Consider the following 16,520-nt stretch of genomic DNA (forward strand, 5'->3'; position numbering starts at 1 on the left):
TCATTCTCGCGAGAAGGAAGACGCGCGAGCATCGGCGGCCCGGAACCGGCCTTGGAACAGCGGCGGAGCCTGAGGCCGCTTGCCCTCCCGCCCCATGGAGCGGCCCCCGGGGCTGCGGCCGGGCGCGGGCGGGCCCTGGGAGATGCGGGAGCGGTTGGGCACCGGCGGCTTCGGGAACGTCTGTCTGTACCAGCATCGGGTGAGGCGGGGCGCGAGAGGGAGCGGCGGTGGGTTTGAGCGTCTGTGGAACACAGGGCTGACAGTGTGGGATAGATGGTTAGTGGGACCTTGGGCAGTATTTGTGGGCCAGTAGGCTTGTGTGTGTGTATGAGAGAGAAAGATACTCTGCCTGTGTGTCCAAAGTTGTATCTGAGGTACTGGGCATAGATAGAGCTGTTGCGGGGAACTTGGGTATGACTGTCAGGCTGTGACCAGGTGTTTAGTGAGTGTGACAGTGCGCGTGTGTCTCTGTGAATGTAGAGTGTCAGGGTGTGTGAGGCAGATGCACGTCACAGTGTGTATGTGTGAGCACGAATGTGTGAGAAGAGGGTTGAAGGAGACTGCCTGTTGGAATGTGTGCGTCCGTGTGTATGGGTCCGTGTGTGCGCGCGCTTGCTTGGAGGCCGTGTGATATCAGTGGGGACTGCAGTAGACAAGGAAGGCTTCATGATCGGTCCAGAGTTAAACCTTTGGAAGTATGGATGGGCTTTGGAATTGGGGATGTATTCCAGGTCGGGACAGTCTGAGGGTAAGTTGGTGCAGATCATGGCTTCAAACGGAAGGCGATATTAATAGATTGGAGATGGGGGGCGCTTCAGTCAGTGGAGGACAGTTAACATCAGACTCAAGAATTTTACTTTGATTTAATAGAGAATGTTTAACCATTGTAGCAGCAGTTAAAAAAATAATATTTGGGTCATGTTTGTGTGTTTGTTAGTTTTTGTTTTCGAGACGGAGTCTCACTCTGTTGCCCAGGCTGGAATGTAGTGGCGCGATCTCGGCTCACTGTAGCCTCCTCCTGGGTTCAAGCGATTCTCCTGCCTCAGCCTCCTGAGTAGCTGGGATTACAGGCGCCCGCCACCGCGCTGGGCTAATTTTTTGTATTTTTAGTAGAGACAGGGTTTCACCATGTTGGCCAGGCTGGTCTCGAACTCCTGACCTCAGGTGATCCACCTGTCTCAGCCTCCCAAAGTGCAGGGATTATAGGCGTGAGCCACTGCGTCAGGCCTGGGACATGTATTTTTTGTTATAAAAAATGATAATAAAAGCTGTGAACCCTTTCCCCAGAAAAATGCACAGATGCACATCCACGCAACCATGCATTGCCATTTGAGAGGTTCATGCTTTCCTAAAGGACATTTTAGGTAAATAGACCCCGGACTAACACTTCCTGTAATACAGGCTTTGTTTTGTTCCCTATAAAATAGGTATAGTATAATACTTGCATGCATCATGGGTTTGAGAGTTAAATAAAATAATAATGTATGTAAAGCTAAATACAGTACCTGACCTATGAAAGCCCTCAACTGTTAGCACCTGCTGCTACTTTGTTGTTGCTGCTGTGATCATAATGCTCCTCATTAATTGGCCTTAAACAAGGAAACGTCAAGATTAAAAGTGTTGTTCTAGGAAAATGGTTTTGTGAAGGATAAATTTGAGTGGAATAACATGTGGGACAAGATGAACAGTTAAGATTTTACTAAAATGCCTGGGCTTGGATTGTGAATAGAGAAATGAATTCAAGAGGAAAAGTAATAATTTGTTATCTAAAGGAACATGGGTGTAGTGAGAAAGCTCATAATTTGGGGTGGGAGAAAGGGGAGATAGGTGTCTACTTTGGAGAAATAGGCATGTTTAGGGTAATTAGAATGACAACTGAAACTGATAGAACTGAGGAAGTTTTGTGAACCAGGTTTCTAGATGGGGTGTGGGAGAAAATCTTGGAGAAAGAGAATGGAAGGTGAAGGACTAAGGCATTAAATCCTATGATAGCAGGATAAGTAGTAAATTTAATAATTCTCACGGCCGGGCGCGGTGGCTCAAGCCTGTAATCCCAGCACTTTGGGAGGCCGAGACGGGCGGATCACGAGGTCAGGAGATCGAGACCATCCTGGCTAACACGGTGAAACCCCGTCTCTACTAAAAATACAAAAAATTAGCCGGGCGTGGTGGCGGGCGCCTGTAGTCCCAGCTACTCGGAGGCTGAGGTGGGAGAATGGCGTGAACCCAGGAGGCGGAGCTTGCAGTGAGCCGAGATCGCGCCACCGCACTCCAGCCTGGGAGACACAGCGAGACTCCGTCTCAAAAAAAAAAAAAAAAAAAAAAAAAAAAATAATAATTCTCACCATCAGAGGGAATATAACACACTAAAAAAAAAAGTGGGAGCCAAGTGCTTCCAGTGGCATGTTGCCTGTATTACCTAAGCCTGCCTATAGACTGATCATAAGGAAAAAGGATGCATGCTGGCAGCTTTTGTGACTTCTTTTTTTGGTCCCTGGGTGGGGATGGATGAATTCATCACTTTTTGTTTTATTATGGTAAAGTATACATAACACAACATTTATCACTTTATTTTTAAGTGTACAGTTAGGTAGCATTAAGTATATTGACGTTGTGGTACAGCCGTCACCCTATCCCCAGAGTATTCCAGCTTTTTAAGCACATAACTTTGTTGTTGTTGTACATCTATAAACTGCCCATAGAACATTCTTTGCGAAAAGGTAGAATTTCACAGAGTGGATGAAATATAAATTAAGGAGTTGAAGGATCTTACAAAGTGGGATTTTTGAAATAGATAACTTACTGCTCCATCAACATGAGCATTTAGGACTCAGTGGTGTTCATAGCTGTGCCTGATTCTTATCTCCATGGTGGTAAAGGTCTGCATGGGACATAGATATAACTGGCCACCTGCTCATAACAAAAGGAAGACTGAAGGGAGTGAGACCTGTGGGTAGGCTAGCTTGTAGTCTGTCCTATTTTCCTTCTTCTCTATGCACCAAGTATCATCTTATCTCTAGCCTCTTTTTTCCTCTCAGCCCCCAATTCACACTACTCTATCCAAGCTGTGTCTTCCTTCCCCACCTATAATATATTTTTTCTGTCCTGGCCCCTGGGCTCTTCTCTCTTTATCCATACACAGCCTTTGTTACAACTCTGGTTTGTGTCAGAGATTACATATGTTGGAAATTCTTTTGAACTCTCTTTGTGATATCAGAAACATAGTGTAGCCTGTTTTGCCCTGGCTGCTGTTTCTGAGCTGCATTATTAGTGTTGCCAGAATATGATGGGATCTGGCTATTTCCTGTAATGTGCATCAGAATGGGTTTAATTTCAGTCAGAATTGGCTAAATTACTAGTCACAGGCCAGAGATGTTAGGTTCATTGTGTAGATATGGAAACAGAAGTACACTCATTGGTAGGATTTTTTTTCCTTCATGTCATTTGAAATGCATACATTAAGATTGGAGTTTTTTGCTTTAGGCTTGGTTATATTAAAACTTTCTCTTGCTGTTTGGAGTCCAGGAAGCCCTGAATTACCTTCTTCATTCTAGTTATGTTGGGAGCTGGGGCCCATGTTAGTTGTCTTGATTAAGCTCTGAATGGAATTTGCTGCGGAGACAGGATCTTTTTTTTTCTGACATTACACATGAGAGAGAGTTCCAAAGAGACCTGTTATAAAATCAGTTTCAGTCACTTTTCCCTTGTGTGCTGTTGTGTGTTTGAAGGTCAGTTTTAAAGCATTGGTGTAATAGTCTCATGGTTTATCTTTTTAAAAAAGCGTTGCTTCAAGAGAGCTGTGGATAAATATATTTAATTAGTAAAGCTAAAAAGTCTTGTTTTAGGTTATTTCTTTGGTAGCAAATAAATCTGCACAAGAACCTAATTTTCTTTTTTTCTGCTGATTTTCTATTTTGGCAGGAACTTGATCTCAAAATAGCAATTAAGTCTTGTCGCCTAGAGCTAAGTACCAAAAACAGAGAACGATGGTGCCACGAAATCCAGATTATGAAGAAGTAAGTGTACTCCTTGACTTATATTCCCCTGGTTCCCAGCCCAACCAGATGTCATCATCGGGAAAGAGACCAGGAATCCACTCTTCTCAGGATCTTTTTGGGAACATGTATTTTTTTCTCTCATTAAATATATTATGTTTCAAATAACATCACATTAGGATTAAGAAGGTTTAGTTAAAATCAGCTAGGACACTTACACACTGTTGGTAGGAATGTAAAATTGTGCAGCTGTTATGGAAAGCAGTATGGTGATTCCTAAAAAGTTAAAAATAGAATTACCATATGATCCAGCAATTCCATTTCTGGGTATATACAAAAATGAATTGAAAGCAGGGACTTCAAGAGTAATTTGTACACTCATATTCATAGCATTATTTTTCACAATAGCCTAAAGGTAAAAGCAACCCAGTATCTACCAACAGAGACATGTATAAACAAAATGTGGTGTACTCATGAAATGGAATATCATGCAGCCTTAAAAAGGAAGGAAACTGACACATGCCACAGCATGGATGAATCTTGTGGAGATTATGCTAAATGAAATAAGCCAGTCACAAAAAGACAAATACTGTGTTATTCCACTTATATGTGGTACCTAGTCTAGTCAAACTCACAGTGGAAGAAAGTAGAATGGTGTTTGCCAGACAGTGAAGGGACCAGCAAATAGAGAATAATTTTTAATAGGTGCGGAGTTTCAGCTTTGCAGAATTCAACAGTTTTGTGCAGTATAGTGATAGTAGCAAAACAATGTGGAAGTATTTGATGCCAGGCTGGGCACGTTGGCTCACACTGTAATTCCAACACTTTGGGAGGCTGAGGCGAGTGGATTGCTTGAGCTCAGGAGTTCGAGACCCGCCTAGGCAACCTGGCAAAACCCTATCTCTACAAAAAATACAAAAATTAGCCGGATGTGGTGGTACATGCCTATAGTCCCAGTTACTCGGGAGGCTGAGGTGGGAAGATTGCTTGAGCCCAGGAGGTCGAGGCTACAGTGAGCTGAGATCACACCACTGTACTCCAGCGTGGGTGACAAGAGCAAGACCCTGTGTGAAAAAAAAGGAAAGCATCTGATGCTGCTAAACCATACACTTAAAAATGGTTAAGGTGGTAAATTTTATGCTATGTGTATTTTACCACAATCAAAAAAGTATTTCATTTCAGTTAACAAAAGTCAGTTAGGGTGTGGTGGCTCACACCTATAATCCCAGCACTTTGGGAGGCCAAGGTGGGTGGATCACCTGAGGTCAGGAGTTTGAGACCAGCCTGGTCAACATGGCAAAACTCCATCTGTACTAAAAATACAAAAATTAGCCGGGCGTGGTGGCAGGCGTATGTAATCCCAGCTAATTGGGAGGCTGAGGCAGGAGAATTGCTTGAACCTGGGAGGCGGAGGTTGCAGTGAACTGAGATCATGCCACTGCACCCCAGCCTGGGCGACTCTGTCTCAAAAATAAGTAAATAAATAAATAACCCCAACATTTTGTGGCTTAAAATAGCAAACATTTAGTATCTTATAGTTTCTGTGACTTACGAATTTAGGAGTGGCTTAGCTGGGTGATTCTAGCTTAGAGTCTTTCCTGAGACATCTCAAGATACTGATTGGAGCTTCAGTAATCCAAAGGCTTAACTGGCACTGGAGTATCTGCTTCCATGCTCACTTATATGACTGTTGGCCAGAAGCATCAGTTCTTCACCGCGTGGGCCTCTTCATGGGGAAGCTTGAATGTCTTCATGACATGGAAGCTAGCTTCCCCAGAAAGAGTGAGTGATCTGAGAGAGAGACACAGCGAATGAGCGAGCAAGATGAAAACCGACATATCTTTTATGATCTTTCCTCAGAAGTAAGACTCCATCCTTTTCCACCACATTCTGTTTGTTACGGTGAGTCACTAAGTACAGCCTACATTCAAGGGGAGGAAAGTTAAGTTTTTAAAAAGAGAAGTAGATATATTTTAAAACTTCCACAGGTAGTGTGCTAAGTGCTTTACGGATCATTCTTCCAGTTTATCACAGCAATCTTATATTTAGGTATTATTTTGTAAGTGAGGAAGTTGAAGCATATAGAGTCACATAGCTGGTGGTTGGTAAAGTGTGGATTTGAAATAAATACTTTCTGACTCTAATATATCTGTGCTTAATTTCATTTTGCTTCTCAAACTTGGTTATGTGGCAGAATCACCAGGAAAGCTTAACAATATAAATTATCAGGCCCTGCATGTACATGGAAATTCTGTTTGTTTCTTTTTCTTTTTTTTTTCTTAAAGAGATGTGGTCTTGCTGTGTTACCCAGGCTTGACTTGAACTCCTGGGCTCAAGTAGTCCTCCCATCTCAGCCTCTGGAGTAGCTGGGACTATAGGCATGTGCCACCACGCCTGGCTAATTTTTAATTTTTTGTAGAGATGAGGTCTCAGTGTTACCCATGCTGATCTCAAACTCCTGGCCTCAAGCAATCCTCCCACCTCAGCCTCCCGAATTGTTGGGATTACAGTTGCAACTGCATCCAGCCTAAAACGCCAGATTTGAATCCTTACTTGACTACCTACTGACTGTGTTACTTAGCCAATTTGTGCTTCAATTTTCTCCTGTGTGGTGAAAGTATTAATAAATCTACCTATATTAGGATTATTGTGACAAATAATTGAGTTAATATATTTAAAATGCTTACTGCTTGGCACTTAGAAATGTAATAGTAGTAATAGTGATGGTATTTTTATGTATGTTTTCTTTTAAAAAATTCTAATTTTTAATTATACAAATCAGAAATTAGAGTATTATAAATAATACCGATCTTTCCCCCTGTGTTCATCCACCCGCAATTAAGTAGCATTTCAAATCCAGTCCCTTTTTATTGGAAATAAATTTTTTATTGTAATGTTTTTCTTTCTTATTAGGTTGAACCATGCCAACGTTGTAAAGGCCTGTGATGTTCCTGAAGAATTGAATATTTTGATTCATGATGTGCCTCTTCTAGCAATGGAATACTGTTCTGGAGGAGATCTCCGAAAGGTAGTGTGGATGTTTTGAGATGAGAGATAGTAAATCACAAACTTTAGCATTATTTGAATCATATTAAATATAATAAACTAGAATAAGAATCGGAAAAACTATGGTCTGCTTCCTGTTTTGTAAATAGTTTTATTGGAACACAGCCACATTCATTTCTTTACACATTGTCTGTGGCTGCTTTCTTATGACTGCAGAATTGAGTAGTTTAACAGAGGCTATGTGACTTGCAAAACCTAAAGTATTTACCATATGGTTCCTTACAGAAAATGTTTGTTGACTCCTGATTTAGAAAATGCATTTTTGTTGTTGCTGTTTGATGGGACTATAGCAGTGGTATTAGATGAAATTTTCAGTGGTTAAGGTGCTTGTAAAAAGTTGTTTTCTGTATTGCAATCTTTCTTTTCTACCTAATTTTAAATGTGCCCATATGACCATTTATATATATATTCCTGAGATTTGTCAGCCTTTTCCAGTTTCAAGTGCTTTTTGCTTCTTTTTACTTTTATGAGCCTTATCATGAAATTTACATGCCGTCAGTATGGATTTGGAAATTGTATTCCCTTGTAATTTATTATGACTGACTTTCTCATTGAATATTCTCTTAGAGTATAGTAATTAATGTGTGGTCACTATTACAGCCCAGCAATTTGCAGAACACATTTTTAGATTTCTTTCTTTTTTTAGCTGCTCAACAAACCAGAAAATTGTTGTGGACTTAAAGAAAGCCAGATACTTTCTTTACTAAGTGATATAGGTATGTAATCAGTATTAAAATACCATTGTGATGTAATGCCCCTTTGGTCCGTAAAAGATTCTGTACCTTTTTGGGAATTCAGGAGAATTGTTGATACACTGTACAAAGTCTATAGAATTTCAACATCTATAAGAAGTTATCATATAAATCTATTACTGTTGATGCTAAATTAAAACCAGGATATTTTTATATCCTAGGGTGCGGTGGCTCACGCCTGTAATCCCAGCACTTTGGGAGGCTGAGGTGGGCGGATCACGAGGTCAGGAGTCCAAGACCAGCCTGGCCAACATAGTGAAACTCCATCTCTACTAAAAATACAAAATGCCTGTAATCCCAGCACTTTGGGAGGCCGAGGCGGGCAGATCACAAGGTCAGGAGATCGACACCATCCTGGCTAACACAGTGAAACCCCGTCTCTACTAAAAAATCCAAAAAATTAGCTGGGTGTGTTGCGGGCGCCTGTAGTCCCAGCTATTTGGGAGGCTGAGGCAGGAGAATGGCGTGAACCCAGAAGGCAGAGCTTGCAATGAGCCGAGATCACGCCACTGCACTCCAGCCTGGGCGACAGAGCGAGATTCCGTTTCAAAAAAATAAAAATAAAAATAGAAAAATTAGCTGGGCATGATGCCACATGCCTGTAGTCGCAGCTACTCGGGAGGCTGAGGCAGGAGAATTGCTTGAACCCAGGAGGTGGAGGTTGCAGTGAGCCGAGATTGGGCCACTGCACTCCGGCTTGGGCAACAGAGTGAGACTTTTGTCTCACACACACACACACACACACAAACTAGGATATTTTATTTATTTTTGGCTAGGAGTCCTTTTTTTATCTAATAGGTGTTCCAATAGCTGACAAAAAAATCATGCAAAATGACCTTACTCAATTTCACTCCTCCCACACCATTGACATAGTAATTTTTTTTACAGTGGAATTGCATCTCCTTGAGAGATGGGTCCTCAAATCAACTCTTTTTTGTTTGTTTTGAGACGGAGTCTAGCCCTGTCACCCAGGCTAGAGTGCAGTGGTACGATCTCAGCTCACTGCAAGCTCTGCCTCCCAGGTTCAAGTGATTCTCCTGCCTCAGCCTCCTGAGTAGCTGGGATTACAGGCGCCCGCCACCATGCCTGGCTAATTTTTGTATTTTTAGTAGAGACCGGGTTTCACTGTGTTGGCCTGGCTAGTCTCAAACTCCTGACCTCATGATCCGCCCGCCTCGGCCTCCCAAAGTGCTGGGATTGCAAGCGTGAGCCACCGCCCCCGGCCAAGTCAACTCTTGGGGTGAAAAATCTCTGCTTAATCAGAATGACTCCAGAAAAATTCCTAAAATAACCAGTACCTAACCTTTTGGAGGAACCTCAAAAACCAAAAATTTGTTTCCGCGTAGATTTTGGTTTTGCCTCTTTTCCAAGGTCATGAGAGCTAAAGTCCAGTTTAAATGGTTGATTTAGGTGGGAGAAGGGGGCTTATTAGAGTTACAGGGATTTTCCCAATTGCTTGTTGCATTTCTATTTAATGTTAATTCTAATGAGTTAGATGAACATATAGTATAATTTTGTAGTATTTGCTTAATGTTACGTTTTTCTATGAAGAAAACCTGAACTACTGTAATATTAGTTGTGTAGTTACGATGATCCGTATAAACTTGAGCATCAGAGCAGATTTGTACAAAATGTGAGGTGAATTTTTCTTTTAACTCAATGCTTTCTGTTACTTCAAAGTGTATTTTAAACTTTATTTAGGGTCTGGGATTCGATATTTGCATGAAAACAAAATTATACATCGAGATCTAAAACCTGAAAACATAGTTCTTCAGGATGTTAGTGGAAAGGTAGGTGAAACCTGAAGTAATGTTTCATGCCTATTGAATATAGTCTGTCTGATATAGTTAGTCCTTGAGCTTTGGTGTCTTTGCTGTATGCCCGTAACACTCTTACTTTTTCCATTTCAGACCTTACCACACTGAACTGTAGTTTTGTGTTTAGTTTTTTGTCCCTTCTGCTAAACAGTGGTTCCATTAAAGAAGGAACTGCACCTGTCTTTTTTTTCTTTTTCTTTTTTTTCATACTTAACTCAGCTCCTAGACTTCACCTGTCTTGTTCATGTCTGTTTTTCCAGCATAGTATCTAGCAAAGATATTGGCAGTGAATACATAATATGTTAACACTTACTATTTTATTCTTATGAAGCACATCCAAAACACATACACACACATCCTGGGTTCACTTTAAGAAAAAAAGAAAGTATGTATATTTTTAAAACTTATTTTCCTTCCCCCAATTTAGATGAGTTATCTGGAGAAGAACCAGAAATTGTGAATTGACTCTTAAAATGTTCATTTAATTAGTAACTTTTAAGCAGTTTTCTTGTTTCCAGCGTCCAAATTTCATTCCAGTAAAGACTTAAAAGCCAAGAGTCTGCGCCTTGGGTTGAGTTGTGTGTGCTGTCTTTTCAGTTAGCGAAGATAGTTGTTGGTCTCGTGGGGGTGTTGGAACCTTCGTGATGCTTCTTCTCTTAGGAGCCTTTCATGTATGCTTGGCACCAAATATCTCTGTTTTTTTTTTTTTTTTTTTTTAATCCAAAGACTTCATGACATTCTTGAAGTTAGATCTCAGTATTTACTCACATTTAATCCACTCTAAGGGGGTATGATGCTTCTTCAAGTTTGGAAGTCACCCTTGCCTTTACTTTCCAATTTAATGGATCGAGCTTATTTTGAATACAGCAAAATAAAAATTAATAGCCCACCTGTATTTAATTTTTACCGTGTACCAAGCACTGTATTACCTTCTTTACTTTCATTATTTCATTGGATCCTAATAACAATTCTGTGAGGTAGGGACTGTTAGTCGTCCAATTAGATTACTGAGAGCGGTTAAATAACTTGGTAGATCACACACCTAGTTAAGTGGTGGCACTCAGACTTGAAATATTTTTGTGATATTACAGAGCCTAAGCTCCTCACCACCACCCTCTCTATAGCCTTATAAGGATATTGTTGTCTTTCCTTTTTAAATTTCTCTACCATTTAATACTTAATCTGTCTTATTATTTTTCAGATAATACATAAAATAATTGATCTGGGATATGCCAAAGATGTTGATCAAGGAAGTCTGTGTACATCTTTTGTGGGAACACTGCAGTATCTGGTGAGGCCTGTATTGTTTCTTTGAATTTAAATGTGTGTAGGATTCTCTTATTTCTGAAGATCATGAATATAGTAGTTCAAAAATAAAGTAGTTTTTCCCATACAGTGTTGGTGTTTAAAACATTTTCTCTTTTGAAGGCCCCAGAGCTCTTTGAGAATAAGCCTTACACAGCCACTGTTGATTATTGGAGCTTTGGGACCATGGTATTTGAATGTATTGCTGGATATAGGCCTTTTTTGCATCATCTGCAGCCATTTACCTGGTAAGAAATGGATGAGAACTTGGGCATGCTTAATGGGAATGGAAATATTTTCATTTGTCTGCTTTTTTTTTTTCTTTCTTTGTTTAATTGCCTTTGAAATATACAATTGAATATAATTAAATGGCAAGAAATCTTAAGAGTATTTGTGAGAATCACTTTGTCAGCTGAGGTAGCTTTTGATTTTATAGGCATGAGAAGATTAAGAAGAAGGATCCAAAGTGTATATTTGCATGTGAAGAGATGTCAGGAGAAGTTCGGTTTAGTAGCCATTTACCTCAACCAAATAGCCTTTGTAGGTAAGTATATTTTAGTTAAGGAAGTTTGCCTCAGTTTCTCCAGGGTTGTAAAGGAACAGTAGAGTAGTTTTCTGTTTCAAGTTGCATTATCCAGTAGAACTTTCTGTGATGATGTAGAAACCTTCTATATCTCTGTTCGCCACATGAGGCTATTGACTCCTTGACAGGTAGCTAGTTTGGCTGGGTAACTGAATTTTGAATAAATACTAAATGTAAATAGCCATTTGGGACTGACTAGTGGCTACCGTATCGGACAGCACAGATCTAGTGGAAACAAGAACTGCCATTTAACTGATTGACATAGGTCCTAAGAAGGTTCTTAGGATAATGAAGGAAATGGGTTCTTTGCAGAATGGATTTGGACTCATCCGTTGGAGTTGTCAGTAACTAACGTGGAGTTTTGAGTAGTTTTTGATGGAAAAAAGTTTGTTCCCTGTCATTTCATGAATTTGAAAGTAAGTTATGAAATGGTATAGACAAGTGATGTGGGAAAGAAAGTGGACAACCTACAAAATTACCTTTCTAACAGTATAAAGGGAAATTGGAACATAATGATTTGCTTTTCACCCTATTTTGTATGTTTTCTAGTTTAATAGTAGAACCCATGGAAAACTGGCTACAGTTGATGTTGAATTGGGACCCTCAGCAGAGGGGAGGACCTGTTGACCTTACTTTGAAGCAGCCGAGATGTTTTGTACTAATGGATCACATTTTGAATTTGAAGGTTAGTCTTAATGGGTCTACTGCATAAGACCAGCATTGAAATTAACAAGTTTATTTGGAAAGTTAGCATAAATATAGTTTAATAATCTTTTCCTGTTGCTTACTTATTTATTTATTTTGAGACAGGGTCTCGCTCTGTCACCTAGGCTGGAGTGCGGTGGCACGTTTTAAGCCCACTGCAACCTTCACCTCCCAGGTTCAAGCAATTCTTTTGCCTCAGCCTCCCAAGTAGCTGGGACTACAGGTGCATGCCACCACACCCAGCTAATTTTTGTATATTTAGTAGAGATAGGGTTTCACCACCTTGTCCAGGCTGGTCTTGAACTCCTGACCTCAGGTGATCCGCCCGCCTTGGCCTTCCAAAGTGGGATTACAGGCGTGAGCCACTGTGTCCAGCGCTGATACGTATTTGAAAAAAGAAAATTATATTCTTAGAGCTGATTTTTTAAAAAAATTTCTTTAGCAAGCTGTCTCAGTTTGCTTCTCTGTGGTCTTTGTTGATTACTCCTTTGAAGCAACTTTTTAATTTACCTTTTCCCATGTTGTTGCCATTATCCTCATTCATTTATGTCTAGTCATACTGGATTTGATTTGGTAAGGAAGGTTCCTATCTGCCTTTCATGGTTCTGCACTTACTCCCTAACCTATAGTTAATTCAATATGTACTACCTATCTCATCTTCTGAAAATGCTTTTTTATTCTTCTGCCCAAGAAACTAACATAGTTCTTCTTTTTTTTTTTTTTAACAAGTCAAGTGTAAACTGATCTGCTTGGCTTTTTTGGGGGGCTTTCCCTAACCAAGTTTTACCTTGTACCTGCCTCTCTTAACCTTTACCTCATACAAGACCAGCTTGTCACTGCTCCTTATACCTCAAACCCATTATCTACCTTTATGCTTTGACAGATGCTATCCTTCTGCCTAGTATGATATCCATTTCTGTGTATCTCCTCACCTACACTGGCATGTCTTCAAGAACTTTTCTTTAAATGGTCTCTGCCACACAATTTGTCATTTAAAGGCTGTATTCTCTATTTCTCATCTTCCATTCATGCATCTTCATATAGATTGTTTTCTTCTTCAATGTTGGGATTGTTTTACTACTTTTATTAACAACCACCCACCCTACCCATCCTAACCATGGCAGTCAGTACAGAGCAGGGCATGTATCAGGTTCTTAGTAAATTATTTATTGATATGAATGAGAGCTATAGATAGTTCTGTTGGGCAGTGTACCCAGAAACAACTCTCATAATAGTCTTCACATTTTTATTGATAGTTTATAGTATACAGGTTTCTAAAATTGAAATGAGAAATTATAATCATTTAATGCTGGAGTACATGGCGAGATAGTTCACTTTAGTCTGGAACTCCTGAACTCACGTGATCCTCCTGCCTCAGCCTCCAGAGTAAATGGGACTGCAGGTGTGCGCCAGCTCTCCTGCCTAATTTTTAAATTTTTGGTGGAAATGGGGTCTCGCTGTGTTGTCCAGGCTGGTTTTGAACTCCTGGCCTCAAGTGATCCTCCTACGTTGACTTCCCAAAGTGCTGGGATTACAGATGTGAGCCACCGTGCCCGATCTTGGCATACTTTATTAAATAGAAACTTGAGGCCATGTGGATGTCATTCTTGGCTAACACTGAAAAGATACCTAGCTTCTTCTTGATTTGGTTTCTTTCTACTGTGCCAAAGAATAAATTATCCCTTAGTGCGTTAGGAAAGCAGGGCTTTAGTTCTGTGTTGCCTCTGAAACATTTCGGTTGTGAATGAATCACATCTCTTATTTGTTTCATACTCATCATAGGAATTATAGCATCATTTCTGCTTTGAAAGGCATCTGTGAGCCTCTTGTTATAGGGCATGGGGAAAGATTCCACATTATGGAGTTTGTAGTTTACAGACTTAAATTCAGTTTGCAGCACCACTATTTACCTGTCTGTGAACCTGAGCAAATGTTGTCTGTCTATCTCAAGGACAGTAATATCTTCCTCAAAGAACCAATATTATTATGAGGTTATACAGAATAAGGTATATATAAGGTACTAGTTATAGTAGTTCAAGAAGCTTCAAGGATGCTTGTTAGACATGATAATAGGACTGAATTTTGAAGAATGAGATTTTTTAGGAAAAGGGTGGAGGTGGGATAGATTTATAGGCAGCAGAGCATCATGAGCAAAAGTACAGAAGTATGAACTACAAAACAGCTTGGTGTTACTGTAGAACATTTTCCTAAAATGTTTATATATATTGTACAAGAAAGGAATGATGTCTGTTTGATTTTCACTTAAAAAAGGAAGCAACAAAACAGTTACTATTTCCCTTTTGAAAAAACAGCTTAGCAAGTCTGATTGTATGCATATTTTTCAACTGTTTATTATGAAAATCTTTAAATATGTTGAAGAGTTGGAAAAAGTGTACTGAACCTACCACTAAAAATAATGGTGAAACAGCAACATTTAATTATTTTTTTCTTTGCCTCCTCTTTCATGCCCCTAAATGTAACTGTATTCTGAGTCTCTTCTTGGTTCTTTTTCCATTACATTTCCTTTTTTTTAATTAGGCAGTTTCTTCAACTGTATAGCTTTACCTATAAACTGCACATGGATAACTCCTAAAGTTATTTCTCTCCATAGCTTAGACGTTTCCACCAAGGACTTATAACTGTCGTATAACTGTATAACTATCTGGTTGTTCCACTAGCACTTAAGACTTAATTTATTAAAAACTGAACATATTTGTTCTGTCCATTAAATTTACTTCTTTTTTTTGTTTGTTTTTGAGATGGAGCCTCACTGTGTCTCACGATCTCAGCTCACTGCAACCTACACCTCCTGGGTTCAAGCGATTCTCCTGCCTCAGCCTCCTGAGTAGCTGGGATTACAGGCGCCCGCCACCATGTCTGGCTGATTTTTATATTTTTAGTAGAGATGGGGTTTCACCATGTTGGCCAGGCTGGTCTTGACACCCTGACCTCAGGTGATCTTCCCACCTTGGCCTTCCAAAGTGCTGGGATTACAGGCATGAGCCACTGCACCTGGCCCCATTAAATCTACCTCTGTAGATTTCCTACACCTCTTATTTGCACTGTCACCTTTTCAGTTACCCAGATGGGAAACTTTGGCTGTCTTGGCTCTTCCTTTCTCTTCAATCGATATATCCAATTATTTTATAAATTTATCTTTTGAATATCTTAATAATTTTGAGCTTGCCAGGTTCTCAATTTAGAAAGGCTTGCATAGTTCTCTTTCACTTATTGAATAAAGTTCAGACCCTTTCATTGGTACTCAGAACCTATCTTGGTTTCATATCAATTTATACTTCCGGACTTACCTCTTACTAATGCCCTGAGAGAGCATCATTTTAGGTACATTTGAACTGGATTAACTGTATTCTCTGATTATGCCCATCCCTTTCTACTTTTCTGCTTCTGCTCGCCTTGTTTTCTGCCTAAAGGAACTTATTTTTCAGTCCTTTCCCATTTCAGTCTTTCTTTCATTTCAAAGTTTAGCTCAAGTAGTGCCTCCTTTATGAAGTGCCCGCTTCCTACTGCCAAGTGTATGATACTTTACGCTGATTATAACACCTATCACATTTTGCCTGGTACTTTAGTTCTCTTAGTATATCTTAATACCTTCTGTTTGACTATAACTGTTTGGAGGGCAAGGATCATCAGGTACTCAGTTTGTATACCCACTACTACCACCACAACACATTTAATATTATGTACCAACAGTATGTACCTACCAATAGTAGGTACTCATTAAATATTATAGTGAACAAAAAGATAAATTTAGGTTGTATTTCCTCTTTTTTCTTTTGCTCCCTTCTGGCCTGGAGCTTTAGTAGTGGGATGCCATGATGACATATCCTAATATCCTGTGTAAAAGTAGATGTCTATTATAGGATTTTTCATCCTAAGTTTCTGCTATTGCTATAAATGGCAGCTGTCATAGTGTGAAATATGCCTAAACTGGGAAGGCATGGAAAGTCTCAGGTAGTATAATTGTATTGTAAATCCATATCAGTTTTGAAGATTTCCCTACTCCCCTTTTAAGCATAAAAGATTTATATTAAAGAGAAGTCTCTTAATAAGAGAAATACTGGCAATCATGTTGTGACATTTGGAATTCACATGAAAAGGATCAACTTCCGGTTATAAAAACAGTTTGGTATTTCTTTTTAAAAATTTTGTTAATACAGGTGCGGTGGCTCATGCCTATAATCCCAGCACTTTGGGAGGCAGAGTCAGGTGGATCACTTGAGGTTAGGAGTTCAAGACTAGCCTGGCCAACATAGTGAAACCCCATCTCTACTAAAAA

At 39.8% G+C, this 16,520-nt stretch overlaps 1 protein-coding gene across 7 annotated transcripts in view; it reads left to right on the forward strand.

The window, feature by feature from the left end:
* The first annotated feature begins 10 nt into the window (after positions 1-10).
* The window catches only part of CHUK (component of inhibitor of nuclear factor kappa B kinase complex), a 43,374-nt gene continuing 26,864 nt past the window's right edge, over positions 11-16,520 (forward strand). Inside the window, exons 1-9 of one of the 7 annotated variants that reach the window (XR_002524404.2) lie at positions 11-199; positions 3,922-4,016; positions 6,909-7,023; positions 7,708-7,777; positions 9,515-9,603; positions 10,832-10,921; positions 11,059-11,183; positions 11,372-11,479; positions 12,068-12,203. Coding sequence is in view for 4 of the 7 variants with exons in the window: in XM_003904116.3 (XP_003904165.1) it covers positions 95-199; positions 3,922-4,016; positions 6,909-7,023; positions 7,708-7,777; positions 9,515-9,603; positions 10,832-10,921; positions 11,059-11,183; positions 11,372-11,479; positions 12,068-12,203 (933 nt within the window). In the remaining 3 variants the exon portion in view is untranslated. Of the gene's footprint in view, positions 200-246; positions 749-1,268; positions 1,365-3,921; positions 4,017-6,908; positions 7,024-7,707; positions 7,778-9,514; positions 9,604-10,831; positions 10,922-11,058; positions 11,184-11,371; positions 11,480-12,067; positions 12,204-16,520 lie in introns of those variants that run through there. The other 6 variants (XM_003904116.3, XR_001891505.3, XM_009215150.2 and 3 more) reach the window with 6 other exon arrangements.

Source organism: Papio anubis, chromosome 11 (assembly GCF_008728515.1).
Source record: "Papio anubis isolate 15944 chromosome 11, Panubis1.0, whole genome shotgun sequence".
NCBI lineage: Eukaryota > Metazoa > Chordata > Mammalia > Primates > Cercopithecidae > Papio > Papio anubis.